This window comes from Diachasma alloeum, unplaced genomic scaffold (genome assembly GCF_001412515.2).
Source record: "Diachasma alloeum isolate Michigan unplaced genomic scaffold, Dall2.0 Dall_scaffold_00326, whole genome shotgun sequence".
NCBI lineage: Eukaryota > Metazoa > Arthropoda > Insecta > Hymenoptera > Braconidae > Diachasma > Diachasma alloeum.
Genome location: NW_021680465.1, coordinates 631,795 through 654,821, shown reverse-complemented (window position 1 = coordinate 654,821; position 23,027 = coordinate 631,795). Strand labels below are relative to the sequence as shown.

Genomic DNA, 23,027 nt, shown 5'->3' with positions numbered 1-23,027 from the left:
TTTTGCCGAAAGTCGACTTTCCCCCTGAATACATCCAAGATCTGTCCTTTGATCCAGATGAAAATGAAAAAATCTTTTTAACATGAAATATTTAAAAAAAACTTACAATTCCTACTGGAGTATGTTTCTAGGGACTCCCTCAATCCCATAAAAAATCCGCAACCCCCTGCGAAACGTACTTAAGACTAGTAAGAGAGTGAAAACTGTTTTTCGCGATTTCTACACAAAAAAAATTCTTGAACATGATATATCCACAAATGTAAATAAATGCATGAAAAAATACAAAATCAACGTTCACTTTGCGAAAAAATTCGCTTCAAATTGTACAAATGACCCCCCTCCCCCCAGGAATAAAAATGAAAATCCACCAGTAGCCAATATGGCGGCCCTCGTGAAAGCCGTGAGGCTTTCTGGAGCAGTAAAAAATGTTTCAATGTTTTTCAATAGTTTATCGTTGTCAGTTAATTCCAGAATTATTCCACCAACGGCTTCGCTTATTCCGAGGTATTGAATACTATTTTCATGCAAATATTTCAATCTTTCGCTGGTTATTTGGGGATGTTTTGGAAAGAGAGGTTATGACAACTGTTTTGGAGTATACATTTGCAATTTTTAATGATGATTAATTTTTATTTAAATTTTATTAAGGCATTATGGGAATTTTTTTACTCGTGAACAGAGTTTTAATATGATCGAGTTTTATTGTCACTGTTGCCCAATTATTAGTTTGTTATATTACCGACTGAATCACTTCAACTCATCGGAAATTTAAGCTTCACATGAACATTTTCTATCGTTTCTTATTCGACTTTCGGTAAAATATGATTTTTTCGTCAAGCGAATGCTGATTCTGTATTTATTCACCTCTCAAATGTCGTCGAAATGAAAAAATTTAATTTTCACTTTAAATTCTATCTGAAAAAGAACTCAAATTTAGTGCGAACTTGAGCTGAAATTTAATGTAAACTTGTTTTCGCCAAATGAATGTTGATTCGACATTTATTCAGCTGGAAAATTTTTCGAAACGTAGAAAATCAGCTTTTTATGAACTTCAAATTATTCGATATCGAAAATGAAAGTCTGTTCATTTTTAAGAATTTTTCCTGCCAACGTGTAAAAAGTTATACTTTTTCCTTGAAAACTGATTCAGGGAAATTAATTCTCGATTTCAGAATATGTCCCCAAAATTCATACAGCACAAAGCCACCCCCTCCCCATCCTCTAATGGCATTCTTCGACGATAAGAAAAACTGGGGTCAGACAACAGTAAAGACTGGACGCTCGTGGAAGCTGGACGAATTGAGAATAAAGAGCAATGAAGATCTTCACAAACTCTGGCGAGTACCCAAGTTGAAATTCCACTCAAAATAATTCGCCTGCTTCCCAGATAATCTAATTGTTCAGTCTCACTTCAGGTACATTCTACTCAAGGAGAGGAATATGCTCATGACCATGGAGCATGCACATGCCCAAGAGTGGGAGTATTTTCCAAATCCTGAGAGAATCGATAAAGTGGAGGAGAGCATGGAGAATTTGGAGAAAGTCGTGAGAGAGAGGAATCAGGCTTATCATTATCTCGAGACTGGGGTGCATGGAGAGAGACCGATGAAAACTGTTCGAGATCAATTGGGTAATTTTCATTCTTGTCACTTGTTAATTTAATTTTGCAATGACAACATATTGGCATTCTCTCAGCGGGGTGATGCCTTTTCGTTATGCCCTTTTTGCTGTCAGATTCGATGTTCCTTTTTTCAATTAATTGTTTATAATAATTCTCTTTGCAAAAAACAATACGATTGATGGGAATCAAATGTCTCTATTTATCACCTGTTAATGAATAAGATATTTAAGTTCAAACAATTTCAATTACTTATTTATAAACAACGAATGTTTGAAAAAATAATAATTCTATGCAAAATGTGAATTGATTGACGCTGAATATTCATGATTTTTTTCAAATTTTTCTCACGGAATTTAATTGACGAATTTGATGATTGAAAATGGGTGAATCCTTAAATGATGATATCTTAAATGTTAAAAATCAGATATGAACATTGCTTGATGCAAAAATTGTTCTTCATCCATTCGTTGTGTTTAAAGATCATTAAATTCTGTTATTTTCACTAGGTTTGAGACGCTGGTACAAAATGTGTCAACATCCAATCCCAAAATGGTTAAATAGCGGTTTTCGCAAGAAGTATATCTTTTCACATGGGGGTTACGCAGTGTCGAAATTCCTCAGGAAATTCAAAGAGAAGATGTGGCTTGCTAGACGCAGAGGAATAACGTCAGTATCTGCAGCTCAATTAATCTCATCAATTTTTCTTTCAAACTATTCATCATTCATCCCATCTATATTTATTTATTTATATACATTTGAAACTCGATCATTCTTACAGCGAACACAAAGCAATTGTGCGAAAGATATTCCGAAGATTTCCGAATGTGGATGTTGAGGCAGTTCGAGAGAAATATCCAGATGTGGACATTGACAAAGCTATGAAATGTAGGCGATCCGTGGCGCACTACGTACCCCCCGAATCTGACGATTTTCCTCAATAAAAACATCTTTTTTTCCTGCTGCGAACAGCGGAATTAAAAACACCAAATGAATGTCAAAAATGCCAGACATAGTGTCCCACAATGTAAATAAACACTCTACGAATAAAAAATTCAAGATAAAATTGCATTTTATTCACCCGACTTGTAAAGTTCATTCGCGGTAACTATTCTATGCAGTGAGAAAATTTCTGAAGAAAGTCAGTATCTACAACTCAATTAATTTCATCAATTCTTGCTTCAAACTCTTCATCATTCTTTCCGTCCAATTTTATTTATTGAAATATTTGAATTGATAGTGTCCCACAATGTAAATAAACACTCCACAAATAAAAAATTTAAGATAAATTGCATTTTATTCACCGGACTAGTTTTTAAAATTCATTAGAAGTAAATATTTCATGCGATGAGAAAATTTCTCAAAAAATGCAGACAAATGGCTTGTTAGACGCAAAGAACGGAAATCACTATCTAAAAAAATATTTGAGATAATTTCGAACAACTCAATTAATGTCGTCAATTCTTGCTCCAAACCATTCATCATTCTTTCCATCGAATTTTATTTATTAAAATGTTTGAGATATTCCGGAGGCTTCCAATTCGAGAGCAATATCCAGATGTAGGCGATTTTTACCTCAATAAAAATATCTTTTCTCCACTCGTCGATCATAAAACGACTAAATTTCATTCCTGCAAAAACAATGGAATTAAAACACCAAATGAATGTTAAAAATGCCAGACGTAGTACCCACAGCCCATAGTAATCAAAAATTGAAGATAAAATTGCATTTTATTCACCTGACTAGCTTGTACAATTCATTTTGGTAACTATTTCACGTGATATTATATCATTAAACTCAATTCTTCAATGAACCCCTTTGACTGCCGAAAATGGTGTTTTTATTGCCGTGAAAACGAGAGCACTACAATCGCCAACTGTTATGGAACCCGAGTGCTCGTTCACACCAATTACTACGTTAAAAACAAACGAGAAAAAAATGGTAAACAAAAACGAAAAAAAAACCGAACGTTAGCTACAATACATGTACGTCCACACAATTCATATAAATCACAATTGATCCAATATTTTAAATACCATAAAGTAATAACTTTTATGTGTACAATGGACTTTTTTTGTTTTTCCATCTCTACGCACTACCGCTTCTATCACAATTTTGCAACAGCTGCATTTTACCATTAATTTTCGTTACTCTTATTCTCCGACTATTCACAAATTAATAACTGGCTGCACTGACCTGCCACCAGGATAAAAAATAATTGCGGTAAAAAATATCGTGTAGCCCTAGCGTAAACACAAAATAACATTGAAACTAAAATTAATAATGAGCAACGTAAGCATAATAATTGGCTTCAATTATCATATCTGAGTATACGTTGACACTGATTGAAGCACCACAATTTCTTACAATACATAATCCATCGTTATTCGCAATGGTATTCATAGAAAATGAACATTTACTTCTCTGACAAAGTAACTGCATAAGAAAATACTCGAATAAACTTAATGATAATTTGTCACTTCTATTCTGTATCGAATAATAAAGAGAAAGTGGAGATTTTCTATTATTATCCGCCAATTTCACGATGCTCTCCGAATGATGTAACACGATCAGATGCATGCTGTGCAATTTTCATTAATATCTCGACACACTCTCTATTATGCTGATTATTGTAGACATCCATACGATTACAATTCTCCTCCTCCCCTCAATTACCAATGGAACATTCCATTGCTCAACAGTCTTTCCATCATAAATTAATTTAATCACGTTTATAAATCTATGAGAAAAAAAATTTAAGAGTACGAATATATATTCATATTGCCCCTGACTTAATATTCTTTATTCCTTCTTCCTTCTGCCACTCCTTTTCCTGGCTTGAGTAAATAATATCCTTCATAATCTCAGGGCTTCATATATTTTTATTTCACTTTAAACCCCTCTGCAAATGATTATATATTGCACCAGTTTCGCATTCAAATATATATATATATCTACGTCGTAACTATGAGATCAGAGGAGCCCGAGTATTTTCTTCCCCTTTTACTCCGAAAATAAGTTATTTGCATTTTTTGTTTGCGAATGTTGGAAATGAAGAGAAGTAAGCCACTCATTTTTATATTATATGGTTGGAAATGAGCTCCACTGATATGCTGGGAATACATATGAGGAAGTCGGGGGCTCCTCACGATCTCAAAACTCAAGTAGCGCTTATTGGATTTTAATGGTTAATTAATTGCTGGGGCGATTATGTGGGAATTTACTCGACTCATTCGTGCGATACTGGTAATAGGTGTTTCCATGCATGCTCGAGATCTTTACTAGCGTCTGAGCATCTTCGGTGGAGTTTGTTCTCCGGTGGAAGCGTTACCATGGGAAATTCACCCTGTGGGGTCATAAAAATTCATCTCAAGTTTTTATTCTACTCGCTTAACTTAATAATGTCATATTAGTTCTTATTGTCTTAGATGCAAGGAAAAGGGAGTTTCTTCTCGGTAATTCGCACTGTTGGGGGTGATTTGAAATTTCAGGGAATGTTGAGGAGCTGGCTTAGGAGAATGACATTGAATTTGATTTAGGGGAAAAATTATGAAATGCCAGATTTCATTAAAAATTCAATAAAATTCCAAATTTTTTAGCAACAGGAGGAAGAGGAAAAATCAATGAAAGCTGTAAATTTCAGTTCAATTTTATGGAATTTGAATTCCATAAAAAAATTAAAATAAAAAATTTAATTCAATTTAAATAAAAAAATTCCACTGAAATGAAAAATTTAAATTCCACAAAAACGTAAATTTTCAAGAACAAGATTCTTTAAAATTTCAGTAAATAAAACTCTTCAAGAACTGTCCCAGAAATTTCCTCCAAAAATCTCCAACAGTGCGATGAATGAAATAAATTATACTGAATAACCAACAAACCGATATTAATATTACTCACCAAATTGGCATCAGCCCAAAGTGTTTCTAAAACCTCTCGAAAGGCGCAAAGTTCAGTGTAATTCGTAAAATAAATCACCCAATCACCGCTGCTCTCATGAACCTCCCGACAAGCAAATTCCTTTAAAAAAAGAGAAACCACTAACTAATGAAATTCTACCGAACTATTCGAGCCCTCCAAAAACCATCAACAAAACAAACCTCCTCTATATCTCAAAAATCGCTCCAACGTCCCCCGCGATAACCAACAACACCAACATTAATCCATCAATGTAATCACCCCACTTACCAAAATGCACCAAGACTGTTGTGCCAGAGGCACCCTAAACGCGGTAAGATCCTCGACACAAGCACAAGATAAAGTCTGTCCCCTCTGTGTCCCCGGGAAAACTTCCTTCATAGCAACAAGATGGTTTGTTGTAGCAATAAGACTACACGGCATGGGACTACTTGTCTCATTGGTGTCAAACAGCCCCGAGGCACTCTGCACAAAACTCTGTAGCCACTCGCTTGCCACATACTCATCAGGTGCAGCAAACTGAAACGACTTATTAGGTTTAAGTAGTATCTCAAACGTATGAGGCCTGTGTGAATTTGGTATACGTCTGCAGCCCTGACACAAGCCCCCCTTCAATGGTATAGCGCGTTTAGGTAGTCTCTGGCTTGAATCAGTGAACATGTAAACAACACCACCTTTGAGAACAAAATACCCAGCCTCCCAGGCATTAGTGGGTGCATTGGGATGTGCCTGATAAGAATGGGGTCTGAACATAAGATCGCCCTCTTTAGTCGGGCCACACGGTGTACTCGGTGGTGATATATGATCGTCCTCCATGTATATCAAGCTGTAGTGTTCAATTTTCTCGTCACAATGCACAGCTGTTTCCGTTAATATAGAGTGCTTCAAACTGTGCATATCGTCGTAACTCAATTCCTTAACAGCTGGCAATCGTGGCTTTGATGGTGACCTTCTCATTGCCATTTCCAAATGGGATATCAACTCCGATGTCGTCTGCGAACTGCCCGTTGAGAACAAGTACTGCATCTCATAATCGGCGTTTGATATCAAAATCGTTTGTGCATTAGGCCCGATCATTATAACGTCAAGTTCATTGTACGGTATAACGAATTGATTGCTGTAGCTGTTGTCCCCCTTTGTACCAGTCAAGTACAGGGTTTTGTCGGTCAGCAGAGCTAGCATTGGCTTACTGTCACCGTTGTTCATGTAAGAGCTCCGAATCTTGTATACTTTGTACAATTCCTCTGTTTTGTCTCTGTAGATGTGACGCTTGAATATTTCACGGAGTTTGAGACTTATTTTTTCACCACTGAACTCCTGCTTCTCAGCAACAATGTTCTCCTGTATCTCCTTCTCCAAGTTGTCGTTGAAATCTTTGAATGTGTCGTAATCGGCCTTCGCCCCTTTGATGTACAGTGTACTTGGTTTTGGTGGCTTTTTGTTCCTCTTTATCTCGAATTTACGTTCAGTTATTGATCGTAAAAATCGGCTCAGTAATGAGGTACTCGAGGTAGCTGGGCGCATAGTTGACACACCGAGTCTACCACTGTCACCCGGCAATACAGATGTCACGTTTCGCTTCTTAAAGGGTGACGCCAAGTGACGAGAGCCACGACGCTCCTCCAAATCCGTTGATGTTGTCATACTGTCGACATCAGACCAATCACTGGAGCTCGTGTATTTCGAGTTTCGCGGTGGCGTCGGGCTCTCCAGCTCCACCGGTGGATCTTCAATTATGTAGCCACACTTCTTCTCGACGATGTACGCCTCCTGTGCCTCGTTCTCCTCAAGTTCAATCTCCATCTTTGGTTTGAAATTCTTGCCAGGATCTTCTTGTCCCTCTGGCACTCCTCGCTCTGACATCGACGGCCCACACGTGCACCGAGAGTTCTTCTGGCAAATTGCACGGTCGCAGATCTTCGCCAGTGATTTGCAACCGTAGTCACTGTCGAAGACACTCCCGGACGACGACGACGAGTAGTAATCGGAGTTCGCTTTTCTGGTGCTTATGGATTTTTGAACGTACGGGGAATCCCCGTTGCCACACCAGCTGTATCTCCCCTTCTGCGCGTCCTTCTTCTGTACTGAGTTCGGGGGAACGAAGCTCATGGAGAAGTCGGCGAAGTTCTCGTCGTCGTCGAGCTTCATCGTCTTGAAGATGTCCTCGTGAAAGCTCACGCGTTTCTTCGCTTCTCCGCGCTTCTTCTTCCTCTGACGACGCTGCACAACTGCTTCGGAGCCGGAGGACGACAGAATACTCGTGTCCGTCATGTTTATTGTGTTCAGAATGCTGTAGGGGGTCTCTGTGCAGCAGTCGCAGTCCGATATTGTCATGCTGAGCTCCAACAGATTCGTGTCATTGTTGATGACGTACGAGTTACGTGGATCAACGCTCTTCTTGAAGCTGTAGCCGTCGGCGTAGTAACTACTCCGTTTGCTGTAATCCTTTGATGCATTATCAATCTCATTGTTGACTTTGTCGAGACGTGATTCGTCCAAACTTTTGCTGTAGATGTTGTAATCCTTCAGTGTGTCCAAACTTGAGCAGTTTAACTCGTTATCATCCATCTTCGTCGTGATATTCTGATTGGCAATGTCGCTCTTTGTCATTCCTGGGTGTGGAAACTTGGATTTCAGGGAGGGCGAGTGGACTGGGGTCTTACCGTCTTCGCTTGAGTCACTTGAGGAGAACGAGCGGTCGAGGTTTTTATTGTCCTGGGGGCATGTCATGATTGATTTGTATTTGATGGTGCGGTATTTTGGAATGTCCTCCATGGAGTAGTCCTCCTCTTTATAGCTACTTGCGTCGGTTTCGTTTGCACCCTCTATGTCACTGTCCAGGGCGACGCCGGAGTCGCCTGGGGAGGCCAGGCTTGAGGTCACGCTGGAGGAGCGCAGGTGGAGGGATAGAGCGGTCCCGGAGGGGGAACCACTCATCGGACGCTGGGGCATGTAGTTGCAGATGTCCAGGTATGTGACATCCTGAAAGAAATGGGTTGGCTTTTACTGGAAATTTTTTTTCGTCAGAAAACTGTTGACGTTTGACTTTTTTCTTTGGATTTAAGGGAGAATAGAAGGTAAAATGGATGTTCTTAATGGCGGATTATTGCGGAATGACAGAGTAAAATTTTGAGATTTTTTTGCGCATTTGGAAGACCTTTTTTTAAGCTTTAAATTGGTATTTCAATCATGAGTTCAATGTAATTGAATTATTAATACAAACTTGGTATTCTTTAAAATTGAAAACAGAAAAATTTTATGAATTCGACATTGATGATCGAAAAAGAGAGATGTGAAGGACTGAAGCAAATATTGATTCGTCTCAATACATTATTTTCATCAACGAAAAAAGAATGAAGAAACGAGAACAACTGATTCTTTTATTATTGGATCAATTGATTAATTTACTATTTGATAGAACAACTATTAAAGTATTAAATTTTTCTTTGTGGGACAACTAACTGAAAGCAATTATTGCTTAAATCATAAGTTCAATTCCTCCCACAAACGATACGAATGAATTACCAATAAAAACTTGTTATTCATTCCGATTAAAAACAGATAAATTTTAATGAATTCGACATTGATGATGAAAAATGTGAGATGTGAAGAACTGAAGCAAATTTTGATTTGTCTCAATACATTATTTTCATCAATGACAAGAGAATGAAGAGATGAGAATAACTGATTCTTTTATTATTCAATCAATTGATTAATTTACTATTTGATAAAAAAAACTATTGAACTTTCAAATTTTTCTTTTAAGCATCAAAATTAGAGAGGAATTGTTGACAGCAATTGTTGCTTACGCCATAAGTTTAATTCAAACAATATGAATGAATTATTAATATAAACTTGTTATTCATTCGGATTAAAAACAGATAAATTTTAATTAATTCAACATTGGTGATGGAAAATGTGAAAGTGAAGGACTGAAACAAATATTGATTCATCTCAATACATTATTTTCATCAATGAAAAGAGAATGAAGAGATAAAAATAATTTTTTATTTCATAATTAAACTCGACGAAGTCAGGGTTGATGGAGTGTAAATTAGAAAAAAAAACTTGTGATATTTTTATCACTCCCTTCAATGAACTCTACTCGAGATTTTCCACAGCTGATTGTTGGTGTTTTTAGATATAAAAATAAGAGAGAATGTTTAACAATCTAGACAGTTGGCTTGGATGAACTCATGACCTTTCATAACATTAAAAACAAGTGTATCAGTGTATTATGGATGCATTTAATGGGATGTTCTTTTATTCGGTCATGATAATTGTAACCAGGGGGTGATATTGGCATTCGAGGGAGATAGTAAATTGACTGGGATCCTTTGATCTTTTATGCTCCATTAGTTTTTCATTTTTCAATTGTAGGAAAATATCGGAGGAAAATACTCGATTTAATACGATATTATTCAATGGAATCGCTTTAATTCATTTTACTTTTTCCAATTTTATTTTCTTCTCAAAGGACGGAAATAAACTGACTCGAATTTATTATAACTTTTGCGATAAGCGAACCGTATCGAACGTGTTTACAGCTGGCTCGCTTAAGACGAAAAAGAAATTGTCGATCGGCGAAGAAGAGGTGACCGACGGAAGATTGATAAAAATTTATCGATGTATGTCGTAAGATTCTCCCTCTTTTTTGCATGATACTGCATTTAAAATCTTGTAGAGTCAGAAAAATGGGATAACAGTGCAGCGAAATGGTATTAAGGATATCCAAGTATCTTTTACAGTTTGGTACAGACCAGAATATAGATTCAACCATTTTTAATCATCAAATTTGTCAATCGAATTGAATTCAAATGACATTTTCCACAGAATTATTATTTTTTTAAACATTGGTTTTTATAAATAAATAATTAAAATTGTTTAAACTTTCGGAAAGCTCATTTTTTAGGCATAAAATCGAGTTTTGGTAAAATTTTTCATATGAATGAATTTTTTACGATTCTGAACAAATGATTTTTATGGTGGAAAATTGATTGTTTATAAATTATTTGCAGAAAATGCTCGTAATTTTCCAAAATTGCAATTTTTAATTTATTTCATCAATCTTTTCCAAAAGTAAACTTTCCAATTTTTTTTCAGATTTTTTAAATGTTTTTATAGCGTTTAATATCCAGATTCTAATTTAGACCTTCAAAGTTTAAATAATAAAAACATTGTAAAATATCCGTGAATTTTGGGTCAAATGCAAATCATTTCACTGGAGTAAAAAGTGGCCAAAGTACTTGTATATCCCCAGGGATCAAATTGAATGTAGAAAATGAACTCTAGAGAAATACCAATCAATCGGAATTTTCTTACCAATTGAAGAGTGAAAGAAACATTCTCTAGGCCAGCTAGTAGATTAATCAATTGATGAGTCTTGTCAGCGTCTCGCACAAGAGCATGGGGGAAATACTGCTTCTTCAGGGTGACTGTATCCCTCAAGAAGCAAGCCAGATAACTCTCGAAGCTTCCCTCACTCAGAGTGTGATACAGCCAGGCTCGTCCTGCAGGCAAATGTCAGGAGAAAAATAATTCATGAAGATTGATGAATTAATTGATTAAATTAATTCACACTTGAGCTGGCCTTCACCTTTTCCAATCGATGTCAGGACACTCTGCAGAGCGTGAATCACGACTATTGTGTCCTGGTGACTGAGCTCACGCACTGTTCCCCAATATCCGTGTCTCTCGACTCGTAATCCGTGGCGCAGGGCACGATCAAGCCAGTACACGAGCCAGGAATCACCGTCCAACACCACTGAGCCATGGAGACTCTGGGCGTACACCTAAAAGAGTGAAGGGTGATTATTTTTGTACTGGTCAACAAATTTTTCTTTTCTCAGTGATAAGAGATGGACGCCGCTGTTGATTGAGATGTTTATTCGGGCTGGGGAGTGAGTCACTACGTGTTCGAGAAAAATTCGGGGTTTTCTGATGCTGTGGATTGTGCGGAATTCAATTTTTTTAGTACTTTGGTGAGTGATTAAATTCGGAACAGATTTGTAATTGAAAGTTCTGTTGCAGATGAGCTTTTTTGATTTTTTTAAAGAATTGATGATTGTTTGATTGGTTTCAAATTATTTTGTGGTGATGTGATGAATTGAACTGTTATTTCAAGTAATCTGTTAAGTCACTCTTTGAAGGGACAATGATCAATTTCTTTGAAGAAGATACAATGCGGGCGTCGGCATGAAAAGGGCTCAATTTCTCGATATGGCGTTATGTAGATTCTGATAATATTGACAACATTCCGCACATTTTAAACCCACAATTACCTCGATAACATGGACAATGACTCCGTTAGAGAATCTTAAGAAAATAATTCACACGAATATTGAACAATAGTGTTAAAAGTATTGGACAATAATTAGACGATTTTATGGGAGTTCTCAGCATTTTTCCTCTTGAAATTATAAACAGAAATTTTTCGATTAAATGCGCAACTTGTTTTTTTTATGACTTTTTTCGAATTGGTAATTCTTCAATTAATTTGAGAATATTTTCTGATATAAAAAATGAAACAGCCACTACGATTAATGAGTAATTTAATTCAAGGGAGTGATAAATTTATCTGAAGAAATAAAATATTGCTACAGTTCAGAATTGAAAATATTTGGCAACAGGCAGATGATTTTAACAAAATTCTCCGCATTTTTCCTCTTTGGGATTATGAACAAAAACTTTTTCAAGAATTGAAATTAATTTTCTTCAGCATTTCAATGGAATTCTTTCAATGGTACAAAATTAATTGAAAAATAAAATTCAACTAAATATCAATTCTGCTTGAAAAACTAATCTGTGCAGTAACAAAAAATGTGCCTAAAATCCCCTCCAAAATCGATGCCTCCAATTTCGCTGAATATCTCACTAATTGAATTGACAGTGCAATTATCGGGAATCGATACCGAATTCCAAAACCCCTCCCTCAAAAATAATAACACCGTAATGATTAAAAAGCAAACAATGCCCCCAGTCTCGGAGCCTCTCCACCAATTAAATAAAAACCGTAAAAATAATTCGCAACACGAATCAGTGCCTCCAGTTATTAAAAAAAAAGAGAAAACATGTCTTATTTAACAACTCGTCCTTCCAAAACGTGAAACTGAGGTATTGCAAACACCAGAATTAATTATCCTAAATAAACGAATTGAAATAGATTGACAACTGATGGTCACCACTCGAAAAAAAAAAACTGGTGACCGATGAATCACGCAATGCGAACTGGAATTCGAAAGTCTGAACCCTCACTAAATTAAAAGTTCAAAGTTCGCATTTCGAGATGAAACATTAAATGAAAATAATTCTGCCTAAAATGATGTGAAAAATGATAATTGAAAAAATTCCACTGGAACATTAAATGAAAATAATTTTTGCCAAGTAAATTAGCAAAATAACATTTGATGAAAATTAATTTGTTGAAGGGAAAAAAATTATCTGGAGATTATTCTGCACTGCAGAATGAGAGTTCTTTCACTCATTTTCAAAAGATTGAAAAAATAATAATTGAAGAAAATTAATCGAATAAATTGAAATGAAACATATTGCCCGAGAATCTGCTAAAAAAAATAAAACATCTCTTACTTAACAAATTCTCCGTTCCAAATCTAAAACCAATTAACTAAAACCCCCAAAATTAACAATTCAAAAGGAGTCAACCGAAATAATGACAACTATCAGCTGATTGTCACCCCTCGAAAAACTGGATTAATGAATCACGCAATGCGAACTAGAATCCCGGAGTCTAAACCCTCATTAAATTGAGACATTAATTCACACTTCGCAATTAAACATCAACCGAACACAACTCCCCCCAAATAAATTAAAAAAATAACATCGGAAGAAAATTAATTTGGTAAAAGTAAAGAAATCGTCTGGAGATTGTTCTGCACTGCAGACTGAGAGTTCTTTCCCTCATTTTTAAATGATTTGGAAATAGTAATTGAAGAAAATTAACTAGATAAATGTCTCGAGACTACTCATATTTAAATGAGACATATTTAAAACTCCCAGACCATTGCATTTGCCCCAGAATCTGCTAAAAAAATAGAACATCTCATTCTCAACAAAGCCTCGTCCCATAACCTAAAGCCATCTAATTAAACCCCCAAAAATTAACAATTAAAAATGAACCAACCGAAATAGATTGACAACTGTCAGCTGATTGTCACCCCTCGAAAAACTGTTGATTGATGAATCACGCAATGCGAACTAGAATCCCGGACTCTAAACCCGCACTAAATTGAGACATTAATTCACACTATCCAATTAAACATCAGCCGACCACAACTCCCCCCAAATAAATTAACAAAATAACATTTGAAGAAAATTAATTTGGTAAAAGTAAAGAAATCGTCTGGAGATTGTTCTGCACTGCAGAATTAGAGTTCTTTCACTCATTTCCACTCACTATTGTGACGTATGACTCGTTGAATGTGTGGTGTACATGCATACGGCCTTGACGACAAATACATGAGAGAGTCAGACTAATGTATGAGGTACTCACCAATTTGACAGCTTTGGTGAGCTCCTGGAGGATTCTCCCCTTGGACAGCACCTTGTCTGTGCACATATCCATGTCTTCCCTCGACGGCATTTTCTCCTCAATATTCACATATTGATATCCACGAAATAACGCTAATTTGCCTGGTAAATTTTTTATTTTACACGAGTTTGACGGCACAACGGGCACGTCCTGTCTCGGCGGTGCCGCACTGCCACAGCTCGAGGGCCGGTGCATTGATTTTGTGGGTGCGCAAGTCACCCGGGTTCATTCGAATGACGAGTTCTCGTGTCGCTAACACGTCTGCCGGAGATTTTGCACTGTCGGTGGTTTAAACGTGGTCAGTGACGTTTGTTATTCGTGATAAACTTTTCACGATGAGAAAACTTATCTTTATCGGGGAAATTGAGTGACACGATTGTGACCCGGAGAGCAATGGGAGGGCCTCTCTCGCCGATTGCTGAGCAGACGTTCATGTTTATGGGGGGAAATGTAACGGGTGAATTGTATATTCAATCGACCTTATCATGATTTCATGTAAAAATATTTAAGCGCACATTTGACTCAGTGAAATTTTACGATTTTTTCTTTCATTTTCGGGGTAATTGTTTTTTTTATTTCGAATGGAAGCTTTGAAATCGTTCAGTCTTGCATTTTTTGTGCTGAGCCCTAGCCATCGACCCCCAAAAGTTTATAATTTTTTTTTTCAGATTTTTAAAATGTTTTATGTAAAGTTTAAATAATAAAATCATTGTAAAATGTTCGGAAACTTGGGGTCAAATGGGACTCAAATGAAAGCTCTGATGTTCGACTACAAAAGTAGAAAAGCATTTCACCGGAGGAAAAATAGCCGAAGTACTACGATGAATTATCAAGAGTCTAATGTAATTAATACACCTTAATTGACAATAAAAAAATAATCTATTTTGAAGAATTCGATGAAATGAAACTTCACACGAATCGAAATGTTACGACAGGGATTTGTTTTTATAAAAATGTCAAATATTCATTGATTAATTGCAGTCTATAAATAAATAACGAATCTACGAGGATTATACAACGTGAATTAACAGTTCAGGTGAGAAATTCAGGTGAATACAACATAACCCACATTTTTCCATTTCTAAAAATTCAATTTCACCCGCAAATTCCTCAATTGCATGAAAACACCGATTTCAAAACCGAGAAATCCATTCTCATAACATCTGTCAGTCCGCCTCACAACTACTGCTCAATAACTCAAGTAAAATCTCCCTACCATCAGTCGATAAAGAGTCAACTCACAAAAAATCTCTCTTCAAAAAAAAAAATGAGTATTTGCACACTCATATCGCGGCAAATGCCTGTGCCCACAATTTCGCCTCAGCCCGTCTCGAATAGCGGTACTTCATCTCTCAATAATGAAAAACTAATCAACAGAGATTGCTAAAGCGCGATACCACGGTATCCAATAATTGAAACACCTCAAAAAACTCGTGGAAAAGTCTCGAAAAATTCATCTCCCCCGGAGTTTGAGTGAAAAACTCCCCTCGACAATTGTTTCTGATACCGGAACAATGCATTGTTATACCTCAGTAGAAACAGAACGGGGTGACCCACATCGATAGATCCACAAGTTTAATATAAGTTGCCATATATTTCTCCCCCTTTTCATGCCATTATACACAGAGAAACTGTTTCACGATACTCTTGGATAGAGTGACCGCACATACGCTCGGCAGTTTATAATATCTCGCTACCGGGTGCATGATTAACTCTATTAACAACGCTCAAAGGATGAAGCCGGTTATGGTATAACTGAAAGATCGCAGATCGCCGCGGGGACAATTCATCTGACAAAGCGCTCCGGCTTACCCATCCATGTATTCATTTTTTTCCCCTTTTTTTATTCACACTCAACTCATCTAACCACCAGCATTAATTCTTTTGACACGTAAAACACTCGTTTTTTCTCGTTAAACTGTAAATTGGTCTCATGCTCTGTTATTTGCCGTTGCATGTACAACATTTTTGCTCTAGGTATTTTTTTCTCCCCTCCCCATTTTCAGCTCAAGCCCCATTTACCCTAAAAAGACGGTGAGACGTCACGTCCTGGTGCATGGTAAGTGCGACAATTTGTCTCGTTCCGACGTTTTATTATATTAATTGCGTACTGAGTGTGTTTCTAACGTAATTGAGGGGGAATTCACGGCGGGTGGCTAGGGAGATCGAAGCGGGGGGGTCTGCGTGTGAGAGAGAGGTATATTTCGTAAGAATTAATAAGGCGAATATTTAAAAAAAATTGAAATCGGTCGAGTAGTTTTTGAGATATTTGAGAAAAAAAAAAATTTTTTTTCACCCAAGGCCAAAGTGTCAGGTGTTTGATTTTTCCCGGGGGAAAGTCGACTTTCGCCAAAATCGAATTTTTTAGCCGGGTGAACGTTGATTCCAACTATTTAAGCGCCGGGCTAGTCAGAACTGTCAAAAGTATGTGGAAAAAGTGAAAACTGAGAAACCGTTTTTTTTGGCCCCAGCCAAAGGGTCAGATTTTCGGGTTTTCCGGGGCAAGTGGATTTTCGCCAAAATCGAATTTTTTAGCCGGGTGAACGTTGATTCCAACTATTTAAGCGACGGGCTATTCAGAACTATCAAAAGTATGTGGAAAAAGTGAAAAATGAAAAAAAAATTTTTTCACCGGAGGCCAAAGTGTCGGATCTTGGATTTTTCCGGGAAGAAAGTCGCTCAAGGGTCACAAGGGTCACAAGGGTCAAAGTGTCAGATCTTGGATTTTTCGCCAAAATCGAATTTTTTAGCCGGGTGAACGTTGATTCCAACTATTTAAGCGCCGGGCTAGTCAGAACTGTCAAAAGTATGTGGAAAAAGTGAAAACTGAGAAACCGTTTTTTTTGGCCCCAGCCAAAGGGTCAGATTTTCGGGTTTTCCGGGGCAAGTGGATTTTCGCCAAAATCGAATTTTTTAGCCGGGTGAACGTTGATTCCAACTATTTAAGCGACGGGCTATTCAGAACTATCAAAAGTATGTGGAAAAAGTGAAAAATGAAAAAAAATTTTTTTCACCGGAGGCCAAAGTGTCGGATCTTGGATTTTTCCGGGGAGAAAGTCGCTCAAGGGTCACAAGGGTCACAAGGGTCAAAGTGTCAGATCTTGGATTTTTCGCCAAAATCGAATTTTTTAGCCGGGTGAACGTTGATTCCAACTATTTAAGCGCCGGGCTAGTCAGAACTGTCAAAAGTATGTGGAAAAAGTGAAAACTGAGAAACCGTTTTTTTTGGCCCCAGCCAAAGGGTCAGATTTTCGGGTTTTCCGGGGCAAGTGGATTTTCGCCAAAATCGAATTTTTTAGCCGGGTGAACGTTGATTCCAACTATTTAAGCGACGGGCTATTCAGAACTATCAAAAGTATGTGGAAAAAGTGAAAAATGAAAAAAAAATTTTTTCACCGGAGGCCAAAGTGTCGGATCTTGGATTTTTCCGGGAAGAAAGTCGCTCAAGGGTCACAAGGGTCACAAGGGTCAAAGTGTCAGATCTTGGATTTTTCGCCAAAATCGAATTTTTTAGCCGGGTGAACGTTGATTCCAACTATTTAAGCGCCGGGCTAGTCAGAACTGTCAAAAGTATGTGGAAAAAGTGAAAACTGAGAAACCGTTTTTTTTGGCCCCAGCCAAAGGGTCAGATTTTCGGGTTTTCCGGGGCAAGTGGATTTTCGCCAAAATCGAATTTTTTAGCCGGGTGAACGTTGATTCCAACTATTTAAGCGACGGGCTATTCAGAACTATCAAAAGTATGTGGAAAAAGTGAAAAATGGAAAAAAATTTTTTTCACCGGAGGCCAAAGTGTCGGATCTTGGATTTTTCCGGGGAGAAAGTCGCTCAAGGGTCACAAGGGTCACAAGGGTCAAAGTGTCAGATCTTGGATTTTTCGCCAAAATCGAATTTTTTAGCCGGGTGAACGTTGATTCCAACTATTTAAGCGCCGGGCTAGTCAGAACTGTCAAAAGTATGTGGAAAAAGTGAAAACTGAGAAACCGTTTTTTTTGGCCCCAGCCAAAGGGTCAGATTTTCGGGTTTTCCGGGGCAAGTGGATTTTCGCCAAAATCGAATTTTTTAGCCGGGTGAACGTTGATTCCAACTATTTAAGCGCCGGGCTAGTCAGAACTGTCAAAAGTATGTGGAAAAAGTGAAAACTGAGAAACCGTTTTTTTTGGCCCCAGCCAAAGGGTCAGATTTTCGGGTTTTCCGGGGCAAGTGGATTTTCGCCAAAATCGAATTTTTTAGCCGGGTGAACGTTGATTCCAACTATTTAAGCGCCGGGCTAGTCAGAACTGTCAAAAGTATGTGGAAAAAGTGAAAACTGAGAAACCGTTTTTTTTGGCCCCAGCCAAAGGGTCAGATTTTCGGGTTTTCCGGGGCAAGTGGATTTTCGCCAAAATCGAATTTTTTAGCCGGGTGAACGTTGATTCCAACTATTTAAGCGCCGGGCTAGTCAGAACTGTCAAAAGTATGTGGAAAAAGTGAAAACTGAGAAACCGTTTTTTTTGGCCCCAGCCAAAGGGTCAGATTTTCGGGTTTTCCGGGGCAAGTGGATTTTCGCCAAAATCGAATTTTTTAGCCGGGTGAACGTTGATTCCAACTATTTAAGCGCCGGGCTAGTCAGAACTGTCAAAAGTATGTGGAAAAAGTGAAAACTGAGAAACCGTTTTTTTTGGCCCCAGCCAAAGGGTCAGATTTTCGGGTTTTCCGGGGCAAGTGGATTTTCGCCAAAATCGAATTTTTTAGCCGGGTGAACGTTGATTCCAACTATTTAAGCGCCGGGCTAGTCAGAACTGTCAAAAGTATGTGGAAAAAGTGAAAACTGAGAAACCGTTTTTTTTGGCCCCAGCCAAAGGGTCAGATTTTCGGGTTTTCCGGGGCAAGTGGATTTTCGCCAAAATCGAATTTTTTAGCCGGGTGAACGTTGATTCCAGCTATTTAAGCGACGGGCTATTCAGAAATCTCAAAAGTACGTGGAAAAAGCGTAATCTGAACAAGTTTTTTTTTCAGATTTTCAAAGGGTCAGATTTTCCGTTTTTCCAGGAGGAAAGTCGACTTTCGCCAAAATCTAATTTTTTAGCCGGGTGAACGTTGATTCCAACTATTTAAGCGACGGGCTATTCAGAACTCTCAAAAGTTTGTGGAAAAAGTGAAAACTGAAAAAAAAAAATTTTCACCCGGACCCGAAGGGGTCAGATCTTGGATTTTTTCAGGGGGAAAGTCGGTCAAAGGGTCGCAAGGGTCACGAGGGCCAAAGTGTCAGATCTTGGATTTTTCCAGGGGGAAAGTCGACTTTCGCCAAAATCGAATTTTTTAGCCGGGTGAACGTTGATTCCAACTATTTAAGCGACGGGCTATTCAGAACTCTCAAAAGTATGTGGAAAAAGTGAAAACTGAAAAAAAAAATTTTTCACCCGGACCCAAAGGGGTCAGATCTTGGATTTTTTCAGGGGGAAAGTCGGTCGAAGGGTCACGAGGGCCAAAGTGTCAGATCTTGGATTTTTCCAGGGGGAAAGTCGATTTTCGCCAAAATCGAATTTTTTAGCCGGGTGAACGTTGATTCCAACTATTTAAGCGACGGGCTATTCAGAACTCTCAAAAGTATGTGGAAAAAGTTAAAAATGAAAAAAAAAATTTTTCACCCGGACCCAAAGGGGTCAGATCTTGGATTTTTTTCAGGGGGAAAGTCGGCCCAAGGGTCACGAGGGCCAAAGTGTCAGATCTTGGATTTTTCCAGGGGGAAAGTCGACTTTCGCCAAAATCGAATTTTTTAGCCGGGTGAACGTTGATTCCAACTATTTAAGCGACGGGCTATTCAGAACTCTCAAAAGTATGTGGAAAAAGTGAAAACTGAAAAAAAAAGTTTTTCACCTGGGGCCGAAGGGTCAGATCTTGGATTTTTCCAGGGGGAAAGTCGACTTTCGCCAAAATCGAAATTAATTATTAATTTTCAAAGAATTTCTAACAAGTTCCAACTTTTTATCGATGCCCAGTAGCCCCCTACTATCAAATAAAAAAGGATAACCATTTTACCTCAATGGCTATCGACCAACAGATAAAAAGCCTCTCAGTCAATGAAACTCATTTTCCCCCCTCAATCAAGAAAAACCAACAAACAAAGAAAAAATCATTCTCAGCCGGATAACTGTGCTCCCTAAATAGCTCCATTACGTACCCATAAACAGGCTAGAAGCCTATACTGTTTACAACCAATATTCCTCCAGAGTCCAGAGTCCCAGGAGTTCCCCCAATTAATGCCGCTGTAAAAATGTCATGATGCTCAGTCGTAAAAAAATAATTCACCAAGAAATCAAATTTCCTTGCTCAACTCCACGGGAAATAAATTCTCCCCGCTCCAAAGTGTCCGATAAAACCAGATCATTACAATTACAATCATCAATTACGCCCTTACCCCGTCAATAACCCGAACCAATGAATCACTCAGCCATCGCCTCATTCCCTCAATCATAATGGGTCGTGTGAATAACGATGTAATAATAAATAACGGAAAATGCATTGAAAAGAGCCGACCCAGCACTAGAACTAAATCGTCCAACTGGATCTCTCGTTAGGAAAATAATTATTCACCGCGCCATGTTGGGAACTGGAAAAAAAAAACGGAAGGAATCTGCTCCAACAACAATTACCCCGAGGGCTTGAAAAATCCACAATTAACGGAGGAACATTTCCCGAAAACAAAAAACACTCACTTTCCACTTTCCCCTCATTTCACGCAATCAATTATTACCCGGAGCAATGTGCACCGTAAAATTAATTACAAACAGATAAATACTCGCAACATAATTAGAACCTCGTAAAATATAAATATCCGCAGATAATGCTGTTGGAAATAGTTTCCCTCGTAAAATCACGAAAAACGGATGCGCGTGGAGAGAAAATGGGCCCCTATTTTGCCCCAGTGGTTTCAATAAATGCAGGTGAACACTTTTTTTATGGAATTTTTGTGAGGGTCCTCTTTGTGAGATGTGTAACCACATTCACTCGAAATTCCATCTCTTTTTTTCCCTTTAAATCTCAATTTTGTTCTAACGGTTTAATATAATGCTGTAAAATAAATAAGGAGCAGAAAGCGAGTATTTTTTAAAATAAATGAATAAATACATGAATGAATGAATAAATTGACAAAAAGAATAAAATACTAAATAAAATCAACTAAAAAATCTAATCATAATTAATGAATAAAAATGTCACGACTTAATGAATATCAAAATAAAAATTTAATGAAAATCGAAATGAAATATTGTCAATTGAAAAATCTCGAAAAATGCATGTGCATGGAGAGAAAATGTGGACATTTTCTAATGGAATTTTTGTGAGGTGTGCAATCCCATTCACTTGGAATTCCATCATTTTTTTTCACCTCTAAATCTCAATGCTGTTCCAACGGTTCACTATAATGCAGCAGGTGACAGTGATAAGATATCACATCTTCAGATGTGACCCACCTGTTTCCCTCGAATGACAAATGCACAAGTTCTCAAACAGGAGGAATTGTTTCTAAAATTGAAAACTGAGTTCTGCACCCAGAGAAATAACGCATTTAAATTTAAAAAAAATCACATAAACAATTAATAAATTAGTTCTCTTCCCCGTCGAATTAACAAACACTTTACTTCAATCAAGAAAACATTAATCTACACTTAAAAACAATTTCTTCACGTGAATAGGTTCAGGTTTTTAATTTCAGTAGCGAAGCGGTAAAACCGTTCAATTCGATTTAGGCCTCATTCTCAGTTTTTGAGGAATATCTCTGAACATAACGGATATACCGAAATTTTCGTTACGACCTTTTTTGTAGTGCTCATCGAGAGCTACAAAAAAGGTAGTGACAAAAATTGTGCTATCTCCTCTAGATTCCGAGATATTCATTGAAAACTGGCCAATACTAAAAATCAACTTAAATCGTTTTACCGTCTCGCTGCTGATTTGTGGAATTCTTCTCCCCCCCATTAAAAGAATTATTATCTATTCCATTAGGAAAGCGATATCTCCAAACGACAGTGTAAAATTGATGGAACGCTTAGTGCTGGAAAATCAACGAAAAGTGAAACGTATCCAACTAGGGTTTGAGTTTTGACGGTCAAACCATTTGACGGTATGCAACCGAGACGCATCGATTATTCCCGCCAACCCGGGGCTCCGTGAGACGAATGGATGATTCGAATGTGTTTCGGTATGTCTGTCTCAGTTATAAATCCCAGCATTTCCATTACCAGATTCTCTCCCCAGTTGGTCTTTTTTATTCTCCCAATCTCTGTTTATTCATTTTGCCCGCATTATTTCTTGCGCCGCAGTAATAACGTAAATATTATCGTTAATCCACCGCGAGTAAACCTTTATCGTTGGGTTTGCATAATCACCGAGACCATCTAGAATTAATATTTCGTAATAGTGCGGGGTATTTTAGGTGGCGGTTATTCACTCTGGGGACTTGTATGCCCCGGAAAATTAAATGTCTTCTTGTTTTTTTTTCGTGAGTAATTCAATGACCTTTGGCGGGAAACAGGACACTTGAGATTTTTTTTCATGATTTTTATTGGCGAATTAAAGGGGAAATGTCAGGAAAATTTTCGGTCGGGGAGAAATCGATGACCTTTTCCATCAATTTTCTATTTTCATTCATTTTTCTCGCGTGAACATTCATATTTCCTGTGGTTATTTTCACTGGTGATGAATGAATTGGCGTTTTTACGATGCAATTATTGTTGATGGCGCGCGAAATGTTGCGGAATTTTCGGTTGGAGATGGATCAATGACCTTTTTCATGTTTCCTCAGTCTGGAAACGTAATGATTCAATTATTATATTTCAAATTGAGAGGAAAAAATGACGTTAAAAATAGTTATTTTACGGGGTAGTTATTGTCGATGTTCATGGAATGTCACGTCATGACTTTTATTGGATTATTAAAGGGGAAATGCCAGGGAAAGAATCGAT

The 23,027-nt window shown here is 37.6% G+C and overlaps 2 protein-coding genes across 3 annotated transcripts in view; one reads left to right on the top strand and one right to left on the bottom strand.

Annotated features, from left to right (window-relative positions):
• The first annotated feature begins 379 nt into the window (after positions 1 to 379).
• LOC107040229 (39S ribosomal protein L47, mitochondrial) lies at positions 380 to 2,684 on the top strand. The gene is made up of 5 exons (XM_015260202.1): positions 380 to 504; positions 1,173 to 1,337; positions 1,416 to 1,630; positions 2,128 to 2,287; positions 2,400 to 2,684. The coding sequence occupies exons 1-5, from the start codon at positions 380 to 382 to the stop codon at positions 2,560 to 2,562; spliced, it is 828 nt and encodes a 275-aa protein (XP_015115688.1). The 3' UTR covers positions 2,563 to 2,684.
• Positions 2,685 to 3,330: 646 nt separating this feature from the next.
• LOC107040255 (pleckstrin homology domain-containing family M member 2) overlaps positions 3,331 to 23,027 on the bottom strand; it is a 40,185-nt gene continuing 20,488 nt past the window's right edge. Inside the window, exons 2-7 of one of the 2 annotated variants that reach the window (XM_015260264.1) lie at positions 14,047 to 14,363; positions 11,134 to 11,329; positions 10,860 to 11,047; positions 5,808 to 8,519; positions 5,520 to 5,639; positions 3,331 to 4,965 (exon numbers count right to left, since the gene is read on the bottom strand). In XM_015260264.1, the coding sequence (XP_015115750.1) occupies positions 4,849 to 4,965; positions 5,520 to 5,639; positions 5,808 to 8,519; positions 10,860 to 11,047; positions 11,134 to 11,329; positions 14,047 to 14,280 (3,567 nt within the window). In that variant the 5' untranslated portion in view covers positions 14,281 to 14,363 and the 3' untranslated portion in view covers positions 3,331 to 4,848. The remainder of the gene's footprint in view (positions 4,966 to 5,519; positions 5,640 to 5,807; positions 8,520 to 10,859; positions 11,048 to 11,133; positions 11,330 to 14,046; positions 14,364 to 23,027) is intronic. The other variant, XM_015260265.1, reaches the window with a different exon arrangement.

Bases quoted from the DNA above. Each gene is read 5' to 3' on its own strand.
- LOC107040229 (XM_015260202.1), top strand. From the start codon at position 380: ATGGCGGCCCTCGTGAAAGCCGTGAGGCTTTCTGGAGCAGTAAAAAAT. The intron at 1,631-2,127 runs GTAATTTTCATT...TATTTTCACTAG, and splicing joins AACTGTTCGAGATCAATTGG to GTTTGAGACGCTGGTACAAA. The intron at 2,288-2,399 runs GTCAGTATCTGC...TCATTCTTACAG, and splicing joins GCTAGACGCAGAGGAATAAC to CGAACACAAAGCAATTGTGC.